Source organism: Cottoperca gobio, chromosome 14 (assembly GCF_900634415.1).
Source record: "Cottoperca gobio chromosome 14, fCotGob3.1, whole genome shotgun sequence".
Taxonomy (NCBI): Eukaryota; Metazoa; Chordata; class Actinopteri; order Perciformes; family Bovichtidae; genus Cottoperca; species Cottoperca gobio.
In genome coordinates this window covers 355820-368074 of record NC_041368.1, presented here as the reverse complement: position 1 = coordinate 368074, position 12255 = coordinate 355820, and the positions used below count along the sequence as shown (strand labels likewise).

The following is a 12255-nucleotide window of genomic DNA, read 5'->3' as shown; positions in this document are numbered from 1 at the left end:
ACCGATGCTAGCTTAAGCAAGCTTTCAGGCAGAAAACAGCCCTGCATTGAAACCATACAAGGGGCTGCATTAGTGGAGGTGTGTTGCTTTAGGTACTGGTTAGACACAAAATCAGCTTTATAGGCCAAGTGTGTACAAGAAATTTGACTCTTTAAGTCGCTCTTCACATAGTTCTGCACACAGTTCGAGAACAGTTTCCAATTTCGGATGTTATTTACAATAAAATAATGAAGCCTCTACCTCTGCGTTCTGATGGGCAAGGACATAAATGATTCACAAGGTGTAACTGTACACAGATGATTTGTATTTTGAACAACTCAGAAAAACTCCATACCTCACTTACATGTACTATTATTGTACTACAAGTATTCAGCGAGTATGGAACGTTCTCAGGTTATATATTACATTTTCAAAAAGCGTACTTTTCCTATTGCAAGTTATTATAAGATATGACCAGTTTCCATTCAAAGTAGAGTTAAAGTGCTTTACATACCTTGTGATACATGTAACATATTCATCCCAGCACTCCTTCACATAACCCTTACCCCATAAGTAGACTGTACCAGGGCCTTCAGCTGCACTGCTCCCAAGCTCTGGAACTCCATCCCTCCACACATCCGAAACTGTTGCAACATTCAAGTCCCAACTCAAAACTCACCTGTTCAAACTGGCCTACTCTCTGTAGTATCAATTATCCTGTATCCTCCTCCCCTCCCCCCCTTTTCTCTTTATTGCTTTCTTCCTCTGTCTCAACCATATCTTTGGTATTGTTTGTTTGCTCTCCCTTCCAATGTCCTGCTGTTTTTATCTTTTGTATTTTGTACGGTGTCCTTGGGTGTCTTGAAAGGCGCCTCCAAATAAAATGTATTATTATTATTATTATTATTATTATTATTATTATTATTTAGAACGGTGCAATAAATCTGTTCAAATTAGATTATCATACTTGATCCTGATGATCCACATGTTTCTACCAAAGTCATTTTTTAAACAATTGGACAAATGTATTTATATATCTAACCTGCATATGTGATAGGTAGGCTATATCTGGAAAGGTCAAAACCAGAAGGTGCACTATATATACCCAGTTATTATTACTGGGCAGTAAACAGCCACACCTTATCCCTTTGTATAAAGCTCTATTCACACGGGACGAGTATCACCTGGGGACCTCTAGTCATTTGTAATAATTGGGGAGGTTGTGCAAATCTGCCATGTCCAAAATTTGTCAAGTCCACTGCGAATGATCTACCATATTTCGGCAATCATGTGATAATATTAGTGATTTGGGTTTTCTTGCAACGTGTTGTGTTTCGCAAATGTGCTGCACGGCAACACAATTGTAATATGGTGTAGCAATACTAGTCGTGGGCTTAAGACCGACTGTATCTTTCAAATGCTAGATGAGTTCAAATATACCCACAGTGAATCCCAAATGTTCCAGATGGCACCAAAGCCCTGCCCCTTTGAGCAACATTTTTTGGGCATGTCAAGTATTGAATCATTTCTGTAACTCTCACATGTGTGGTAGAACGCTTGACCCCAACCCTATCACTATCAAGTCAGAGAAGAATTGATCTGCTCTTCAGGAACACACTACTGACTACTGCATTAGCATCTCTCTGGGCCCATCATCTCAATTCTTCTCAAGTGGACATAAACAAAGCCCTTCATTTATTCAATGGGTCAGATGAATTATGATTACCTTTCTGAAATATGAAAAATTCAGGTATTCAGTACGTGTGTCTTGGAAAAAGTTTTATACAACCTGGTCCCCTTTTATAGGATATATGTGGAAACATTGTCTTTTGTTTGAATTAAGCCCTTTCTAGCAATAGCAAATTAACCAGGTGCCCTTTTTCTACTAATATAAAGACACTAAAGAAGATCAATTCTATTGTCTGACTCAGTCTATATGTGCACAGTATTTTTAAGCAAATACAGTCTATTTAGATATTGTAATTTGTGTCTATTGTATGCTAAATGTATGCTAAATGTATTTGAATGTATGTCTGTATGTTAACTTTGGATGAGATGGGAGGTGGGAATGGGAAGGGGGGTTTAGAAGGGAAAATGTCACCTGTAACTCTGTACTTATTCCTCCGAATGGAATGGATTGTAAAGAACACCAGATAAATAACGTGGCTCACAAACATCCAGACTCACTGCTCAATGTTTTAGGGACCTTTAAGAGACCTAACTTTTAAAATACAGACAGCTGTCTGTAGTGTCCCACCAGGGATTAGAACACACTGAACCATTGCTACACCTCATTAAAGGATGCCTATCGTTTTGTCCCCCATGCAGCACTGTCAGATTCTTCTACTCCCGAAGCCTGTGTCAAGACTGTGAGGAGATGGAGCAACAAAGCAAAGCTGGAGTTGAAGGCCTGCTTTCACTGCATTGATCGGAGTGTTTATGAGGCTGCGCACACTCTCACATTACCACACACACACACACACACACACACATCAACTTCTGTTTGTATTATTCTGATTATTTTGTTAACATTAAGTTTTTAATGTTGAATTTTTGTTCAATTTGATGGAGTTGTCCATAGTGATCCCTGGGGCGGAAGATTCATCAGAATCAGAATCAGAATCATTTTAATTGTCATGTAGGTTCAAAAACGACTTCATGAAAAAAAGGGAAAGGAAAGCCCGGTCAGGCACAGCCCGAAGAAGCTACGTGGTACTTCCCATCCATCCATCCTGTGGGCCCACAACTCATGGGAAAAACCGCTGGGGTCGTGTGCGCTGTCACACGGGTGGCAGTGATGGTCAGGGACCTCGAGGTGACGTGGAACGTCTCTGTGGGGGAAGGAGCCGGAACTAGTGCGGGAGGTGGATCGCTACCAGTTGGATCTGGTGGGGCTTACCTCTACGCACAGTCTTGGCTCTGGAACCATACTCCTGGATAGGGGTTGGACTCTATTCTTCTCCGGAGTTGCCCAAGGTGTGAGGCGTCGGCCGGGGTGGGGATACTCACTAGCCCCCGGCTGAGCGCCGCTACGTTGGTGTTTACCCCGGTAGACGAGAGGGTCGCCTCCCTACGCCTTCGGGTTATGGGGGGGAAAACTCTGACTGTTGTTTGTGCCTATGCCCCAAACCGCAGTTCTGAGTATTCGGCCTTCTTGGAGACCCTGAATGGAGCCCTGCAGGGGGCTCCAGTAGGGGACTCCGTAGTCTTGCTGGGAGACGCACACGTGGGAAACGATGGAGACACCTGGAGAGGCGTGATTGGGAGGAAGGGCCTCCCTGATCTAAACCCGAACGGTCGTTTGTTGTTGGACTTTTGTGCTAGTCATGGAATGGCCATAACAAACAACATGTTTGAACATAAGGATGCTCATAAGTGCACGTGGTAACAGAGCACCCTAGGCCAAAGGTCAATGATCGATTTTGTAATCGTATCATCTGATCTGAGGCCGCATGTTTTGGACACTCGGGTGAAGAGAGGGGCGGAGCTGTCAACTGATCACCATCTGGTGGTGAGTTGGATCAAGGGGTGGGGGAAGACTCTGGACAGACCTGGTAAACCCAAACGGGTAGTGCGGGTGAACTGGGAACGTCTGGAGGAAGCCCCTGTCCTGGGGATCTTTAACTCACACCTCCGGCGGAGCTTTTCAGACATCCCTGTGGAGGTTGAGGGCATTGAACCTGAGTGGGCGATGTTCAAAACCTCTATTGCTGAAGCTGCGGTGATGAGCTGTGGTCTCAAGGTCTTAGGTGCCTCAAGGGGCGGTAAACCTCGAACACCGTGGTGGGCCCCGGTGGTCAGGGAACCCGTCCGAATGAAGAAGGAGTCCTTCCGGGTTAGGTTATCCGGGAGGACAGTTGCAGGGTACCGAAGGACTAGAAGGGCGGCAGCCTCTGCCGTGTCAGAGGCAAAGCAGCGGGTGTGGGAGAAGTTCGGAGAAGCAATGGAGAAGGACTTTCGGTCGGCACCAAGGTGCTTCTGGAAAACATCCGGTACCTCAGGAGGGGGAAGCGAGGAACCATCCAAGCTGTATACAGCAAGGGTGGGACCTTGCTGACTTTGACTGAGAAGGTTATCGGCCTATGGAAGGAGCACTTTGAGGAACTCCTGAATCCAACTAACACGGCCTCTATGGTAGAGGCAGAGCTGGAAGCTGATGGGGATCATCATCAATTTCCCTGATGGAAGTCACTGAGGTAGTCAAACAACTCCACAGTGGCAAAGCCGCAGGGGTTGATGAGATCCGTCCAGAAATGCTGAAGGCTTTGGGTGTTGAGGGGCTGTCTTGGTTGACACGCCTCGTCAACATTGCGTGGAAGTCTGGGACAGTGCCTAGGGGTTGGCAGACAGGGGTGGTGGTTCCCTTATTTAAAAAGGGGGACCAGAGAGTGTGTGCCAACTACAGGGGTATCACATTTCTCAGCCTCCCTGGTAAAGTCTACTCCAAGGTACTGGAAAGGAGGGTTTGGCCGGTAGTCGAACCTCTGATTGAAGAGGAACAATGCGGATTCCGTCCTGGTCGTGGAACAACGGACCAACTCTTCACTCTCGCAAGGATCCTGGAGGGGGCCTGGGAGTACGCCCATCCGGTCTACATGTGTTTTGTGGATCTGGAGAAGGCGTATGACCGGGTCCCCTGGGTGATACTGTGAGAGGTGCTGCGGGAGTATGGGGTGAGGGGGTCACTTTTTAGGGCCATCCAATCCCTGTACACCCAAAGCGAGAGTTGTGTCCGGATACTCGGCAGTAAGTCGGACTCGTTTCCAGTGAATGTTGGCTTCCGCCAGGGCTGCGCTTTATCACCAATCCTGTTCGTGATTTTCATGGATAGGATATCGAGGCGTAGTCGTAGAGGAGAGGGGATCTCATCGCTGCTCTTTGCAGATGATGTGGTCCTTATGGCATTATCGGTCTGTGACCTTCAACAGTCACTGGATCGGTTCGCAGCCGAGTGTGAAGCAGTTGGGATGAGGATCAGCACCTCAAAATCTGAGGCCATGGCTCTCAGCAGGAAACTGGTGGATTGCCTACTCCGGGTAGGGAATGAGCCATTACCCCAAGTGAAAGAGTTCAAGTACCTCGGGGTCTTGTTCGCGAGTGAGAGGACGATGGAGCGAGAGATTGGCCGGAGAATCGGAGCAGCGGGGGCGGTATTACAGTCACTTTACCGCACCGTTGTGACGAAAAGAGAGCTGAGCCAGAAGGCAAAGCTCTCAATATTCCGGTCGATCTTCGTTCCTACCCTCACCTATGGTCATGAAGGCTGGGTCATGACCGAAAGAACGAGATCACGGGTACAAGCGGCCGAAATGGGTATTCTCAGACGGGTGGCTGGCGTCTCACTTAGAGATAGGGTGAGAAGCTCAGCCATGCGAGAGAGACTCGGAGTAGAGCCGCTGCTCGTTTACGTAGAAAGGAGCCAGTTGAGGTGGTTCGGGCATCTAGTAAGGATGCCACCTGGGCGCCTCCCTAGGGAGGTGTTCCAGGCACGTCCAGCTGGGAGGAGACCCTGGGGAAGACCCAGGACTCGGTGGAGAGATTATATCTCCTCACTGGCCTGGGACCGCCTCAGGATCCCCCAGTCGGAGCTGGAAGATGTGGCCCAGAGAAGGGAAGATTGGGGTTCCTTACTGGAGCTGCTGCCCCCGCGACCCGATCCCGGATAAGTGGTAGACGATGGATGGATGGATGGATGTAGGTTTACACCTACAAGGAATTTGCTCTGGTAACGTTGGTGCATAAATATAAAAACATTACAATCAACAATATATACAAAATATAAACAGTAGGGGTAATCTAGACAGCCGCAATCTTAACTGCACCCCTCTCGGGTCCTGGAGAAGTGCAGGTCCTGGAGGGATGGCAGATTGTAGCTGATCACCTTCTCTGCAGAGTGAATGACACGCTGCAGTCTGACCTTGTCCCAGTCAGTGGCAGTAGCGTACCAGACGGTGATGGAGGAGGTGAGGATGGACTCGATGATGGTGTTCAGCTCCCTCTTCAGGTCCTGGGCGATGATGGTGCCCAGGAAGCGTAAGACTCCACTGTGTCCACAGGGGAGTCACACAGGGTGATTGGGGCAGGTGTGGCTGGGCTCTTCCTGAAGTCCACTATCATTTCCACTGTCTTTAGAAAAGTGGTTCACACTGCACCACTTCACCAGTTGGTTAATCTCCCATCTGTAGGCCGACTCATCCCCGCCAGAGATGAGTCCGATGAGGGTGGTGTCGTCCGCGAACTTCAAGAGCTTGACGGACTGGTGACTGGAGGTGGAGAAGAGTAGAGGAGAAAGAACGCAGCCTTGGGGAGATCCGGTGCTGATGGTCCAGAAGTCAGAGACATGTTTCCCCAGCTTCACGTGCTGTCTCCTGTCAGACAGGAAGTCTGTGATCCACCTGCAGGTGGAGTCAGGCATGCTCAGCTGGAAGAGCTTGTTATGTAGCAAAGCTGGGATGATGGTGTTGAAGGCAGAGCTGAAGTCCACAAACAGGATCCTGGCGTTGGTTCCTGCAGAGTCCAGGTGCTGGAGAATGAAGTGGAGTGCCATGTTGACAGTATTGTCTACAGGCCTGTTGGCTCTGTAGGCAAACTGGGTGGGTCTGTGATGGTTTTGAGGTGTGTTATGACCCCGGCTCGGCGAGGGAAAAGGGAGTAACATACACCAGATGTTTGTGGTAAAATAAGATATATTTATTGGTGTAATATGGACCAATTGGCAATCAATTGCTTTTGAGGAAACAAAAATAAACACAGGGAGGGCTCTTAACATAAGAGTAACAAGGCGTCAAAGCCAACTAACAAAAATAAACCCCAACCTAAACAATTATAAAACAAAGGTTGGGCTGAAAATTAACGGGATTAATACAAAATACAAACAAAAAGGCATAAACAGCACTGGAGCACCTAGCGTGCTTAACAAAATAACTCTAAACAGCTTGTTTTACAGGCTGACGATCAAATTGTCCCAACTAAACAACGCGGACAGCTTGCACGGAACGTGAAACACAATATGCAACATTCAATATACTCTATAAGAGCGCCACAGTCTCGGACCAAACAGAAATGCATATGCGTAGGCTGACAACACCAGCAGCCCCGACTGTCGAGCTGGCCAGGCAGTTGTAGCTTCTGGTCTCTCCAGCGTCCCTTGGATTGGTGGACCGGAACAGGTACACGCCAATCACAACTCAGTCCTCATCAGGTGGGCGGAGGAGGTGTCGCCGCAGCCAATCAAGGGGCGGTGGTCACACATCCAAATCTGCAGACTTAACTAGGGAAAACAAGGTGCATGCATCCACAAAGTAATCCCCGCAGATAAATAAGGCCGTGGCCATAACAAGGTGGTACAGGACAAGGCGCTCAAAGGACTTCATTACCACAGAGGTCAGGTCTATAGTCATTTAGTCCTGTGATCCTTGTTTTTTTGGGGAGGGCTTGAAGCATGCTGGCACGTGACATGTCTCCAGTGAGGTGTTAAAAATGTCTGTGAACACTGGAGACAGCACAATGCTTCAAAGTGGAAGGAGAGACAGAGTCGGGTCCGGCTGCTTTGCGGGGGTTCTGCCTCTTGAAATAGGGTGTTGACGTCCCTCTCAAGAATGGAGAGAGGTGTCACTGTGGAAGTAGCGGGGGAGGGGGGCGCTGAGGTGGGCAGTAGGGGAGAAGCTAAGGCCTCTGCTGAGGTGGGGGAGATGGGGCTCCTGGGATGGAGCTGATGAAGAGTGTCGCGGGGGATGGTGTCAGGTCTGTCCTATAGATCATGTGCATGTGACGTCACGCTTATTTCCCAACCCAGAAGTCAGCCATGTTGGTTGGAATACACAACCAAGACTGCGGCCATTCACGTGTGAGTTGCTGTCTACTGAACGCCGTAAACTGTGGTTTAGCAACATAAATCATGAGGATTTAACAGAAGAAAAAGCACAATTCACCCGTGTGTGTGGCGTCGACTTTATATCTGATAAGAGCTCATGCTAAAGCTATGTTTTCAATGTTTACGTTACACATTTGTGCTTATGATATACCCGAACACTGTAAGACCTTACTTCTCCATATCGCTGACTGGTAAATAAGGCACTTTCTTTACATGTGATGGCAGCCATTTGCTCTTTTCTTCTGTGCATGTTTTTGTTTGGCTTATTCTTGAGACTACTTCACTTGCGAAAAGCAAAGCACCAATGTGAGAACATGCTTCGCTTAATCCAGCCATACAATCACAGTGTGCGTGGCTAACATCGCCGCTCTTCTCACTCACAAACCACGGCTTGAGCGGTGTATCTCGAACTCTTTGCGAGTGATTTACACGGGCATGGACGAGCACCCTGTCATCTTTCACTGGTTTGGTAAGAAGACTACCAACCCAGCCAGAAACAAAGAAATTATAAGCATCTAAGCTCTTGTACGCCTTCATTTGTGCGTTGGTTGCCCACGACGTTTGTAGCACAAAGTAGTTCACAATATCCGGATATTCAATCGGCGGTAATGAATCTAAATCCTCAATATAATCCGACGGCTTTAGCGTGTACGGGTCAAGGCTGCAAATTTGGACTTTTTCTCTGAATCTTGCCTTTGCAGAGGACTCCAGAGAGTCAGAATACTTTGAAGAAGTCGGAGTTGTATTGTTGTTGTTCACATTGTTGATTTGTTATTCAGCCAACATGGAGTCGCACGCATACGTCACACAGTTTTGTCACGAGTTTGCACACTATCTATTGTCTTTCAATGCGACAGTAGAACTCATTCATATTATTTATTTATTATTTAATATTAATTTACTGACATTTATTTCTTATTTTTTGAGAGCTGTATATATTCGCTGTTAATTGTATTGTTCTTTTTTGTATTCTTTTGTTAGTTTTATTTGTATTTTATTTTTTTACACATACACTGACAAATATACAAAAACACACCCATAAACCACCCACGCACACAAACGAACACTTGTTTTTGTTTTATTGCTCATTATATACTTTAATATATGGCTGTTTCTCCTTTTACTTTAGTATTATTACTACATACTACTTGAATTGTTATTACAGGTTGTGCACACACACACACACACACACACACACACACACACACACACACACACACACACACACACACACACACTGTAGAAGCCGTTTTGTGTTATTGTTGGCATTTATTATTATTTGGTTTAAGCCCTGCAATATAATTTTATATAATATATATATATATATATATATATATATATATATATATATATATATATATAAGGATGCACATGTGACAGGAAGTGGGTGATTGGATACAGATAGAGGGAGCATACAATTCTCACCAGGGGGCGACCCGAACAAACCAGTTAACAACCCGAACGCATCAGCGATAGATCAGTGACAGTGATCAACCAACAACCGAACCAGCTACTCAACCGGAACAGTGACAGACTACAACAGTGATAGTCTTCAACCCAAACCCATCCATAACTACAACAGGAAGCTCCATCTGCGTAATAACGCACACACCTACCTGTGTAGATGGCATAAGAACATTAGAACATTTGAAATTGGAAATTTGCCATTACACACACACACACACACACACACACACACACACACACACACACACACACACACACACACACACTTCTTGTTGGGTTAAACTTGGTGACGCTGCTCTTGGTCAAACTCAGCTATGATATTCCTCTGATGCTTCAAGTTGAAAATCTCTGAACTTTTCAGGGATCACTTTTTTGATGAAGTGCACCCAATGCCAGTGCTTTTCTTCCAGAAGAAAAAACTAATCTTTAGGTACTTGAAATACACAGTTACCTGCCAGGCTTGTTGATGTACTTGTGCAGTCGGGCTTTGACTTCGTCATAGGTAAGGAAGGCCATGTAGCCGGGGTGTGTCACTGCCAGGAAATTCCAGTTCCTCAGAATTGATCCCCATGGCTGAAAAAGACAACCCAAATGTTGTAACATATGAGAACTTGACATCTGACAACTATCCGCACAGTCAAAAGAAAACAACAATTTAGCATCTGCATCTATTAATGACAGCTCAAATGTTGTTTTTTTCACACTTTCTACAAAATTCTAAATTCAGAAATTCTGCATAAATATCCTCTCGAAAAAAGAACATTGCCTTTGACAGATAATATGTTTACATCGGATCCCTTAACTAAAAGTATAAAGCTGTGGGGCATTGTGTTTGGAGGGCTTCAGTGGATAACATTCTCCTCCATCCTGCATGTCAGCTGGAGCTCACCAGAGACAATGATCTGCTGCCCTACCTTTGAAGCTGGTTTGGCAGGAGAAGAAAAACCCTAATAAATACTGGAATTACTGGCCTTTTGGCTGGGATGGCAATGGAGCAAGCCCTGACCACTCTATGAGTTTATTGCTTCAAGCTGTAAACTGGATAGTGGCCCGGCCCAAAGAGGCAGGAGGTCACATACTTGTGTTACATGGGTTTAATCACTTTGTACCTATTCATGAACGCAAGCTAGTCGATGCATTACGCACAATAGCTGTGCTGTTACAGTACAAGACCTGAACCCACCCTATAACATTTCGACAACATTTGTCCTGAGAGGATTGCAGTATATTATACTTATAGTTAGGGCTGCCTCAGGCTTGCCTCGGACCAGCTCTTAGTTATGCTGCTATAGGCTTAGACCGCCGGGGAACACATTCCTGCTCTCCTCCTTCTCTTCCTCTCTCCTCCCCTCACCTCCCTCTCTATCTGTATGCATTTATGTAAATGTATATTACTAACTCAGCATCCGGAGTTTCTGTGTCTCTCATGTGATAGGTTGCCACTGTTAAAGTTTACGTCAGGATCATGAATCGTGGCTGCTCCTGCTGCCCTGATCCTGCCGGACACCGGGAAGCCTTTTTGACACAACATAATTTCTGTCAAATGGATGTTGCATTTGTACTATGTTGTTTATCCTGAACACACAACATGTATTGTATGTCTGTCTGTTCTGGGAGAGGGATCCCTCCTCAGTCTCTCTCTGAGGTTTCTTCCATTTTTCCCCCTTTAATTGTGGGGATTCTTTTAGGAAGTTTTTCCTTGTATGGTGTGAGGGTCTAAGGACAGAGGGTGTCGTATGCTGTACAGTCTGTAAAGCCCACTGAGACAAATGTGTCATTTGTGATATTTAGCTATATAAATAAATTTGATTTGATATCAACACAATGTCACCAAGTTTGGCACATTTTCCTGCTTTTCTCCCACTAATTCTCCCCTTCATGTGAAGCTTCCCACCAGGACTTCCAGGCCTGACCACAGGGGACTTCCTCGACTGACACAAAGGTTACACCAGTCTGGAAGTAGCTTACCAGGATACAGTCAATCAATGGCAGTTCCTACCCAAGACTTTATTTGCTTGAGTAGACCATTTTGCACCATTAAGCACCACTCAAGAATCTATGAAAAGTCTGTGATGAATCAGAGGTTTAAAAATGTTTTGGAGCTTTTTCTTCCCACTTCATAACCTGAAAAAAAAACACACCCAGCTATTGTGACACTGATCATGCAAAGTACAAAGGTTATGCCAATGTAAAACATCAGTTTAAAGCCTCACTGCCCACACACCATCTTGAAGCCACATGGGCCAATACTTGTCAACAGGAGGGATCTAAATTGTGCGCGCGCGCGCACACACACACACACACACACACACACACACACACACACACACACACACACACACACACACACACACACACACGCAGAACCAGTGTACGCATCATGAGTGCAAAAGCTCCCATTATATGTGTATGCCCCTGGTTTGATGAAAGCTTTGGAAGAAAAGCTTTGGAAGAAAGACGTCCTCATTTAAAGGGCAGCACACCTTTTGGCCGCTCCGGGCACCTGTACGGTACGGATAAATGTGCAACATGTTTTTCACAGACACGTGACCATGCTGTTGGGTGGATTTCAATTTGCACTTTTACAGTTTAATGCACTAAAGTCCAGCTGGGCAGTGTTCTACAGAAACTCGGATCCAAATAACTTCACATGGGGAACTGCACTTCCTCAAGTTGGTGAGACAATCAACACTCAGATACACTAACACACACACACACACACACACACACACACACACACACACACACACACACACACATTAATTTGACAGCATATGTCTGGTTTGTTATATGACATCAAAGGAAGACTGAAACACGTACAATCTCCAGCGGAACATTAGAACAAAAGAACAAAGAAGATGTGTGCAAAATCAACTGGAAACTAGAGGCACAGCACGCAAATGCCAAAACCTTTTGTATCTGAATACAGTATTAAC

At 45.9% G+C, this 12255-nt stretch overlaps 1 protein-coding gene across 3 annotated transcripts in view; it reads right to left on the bottom strand.

Moving 5' to 3' along the window:
• The window catches only part of cblb (Cbl proto-oncogene B, E3 ubiquitin protein ligase), a 62561-nt gene that overhangs the window by 22866 nt on the left and 27440 nt on the right, over positions 1 to 12255 (bottom strand). For all 3 annotated transcript variants that reach the window (XR_003833394.1, XM_029447526.1, XM_029447527.1), the window contains exon 6: positions 9771 to 9892. Coding sequence is in view for 2 of the 3 variants with exons in the window: in XM_029447526.1 (XP_029303386.1) it covers positions 9771 to 9892 (122 nt within the window). In the remaining variant the exon portion in view is untranslated. The remainder of the gene's footprint in view (positions 1 to 9770; positions 9893 to 12255) is intronic.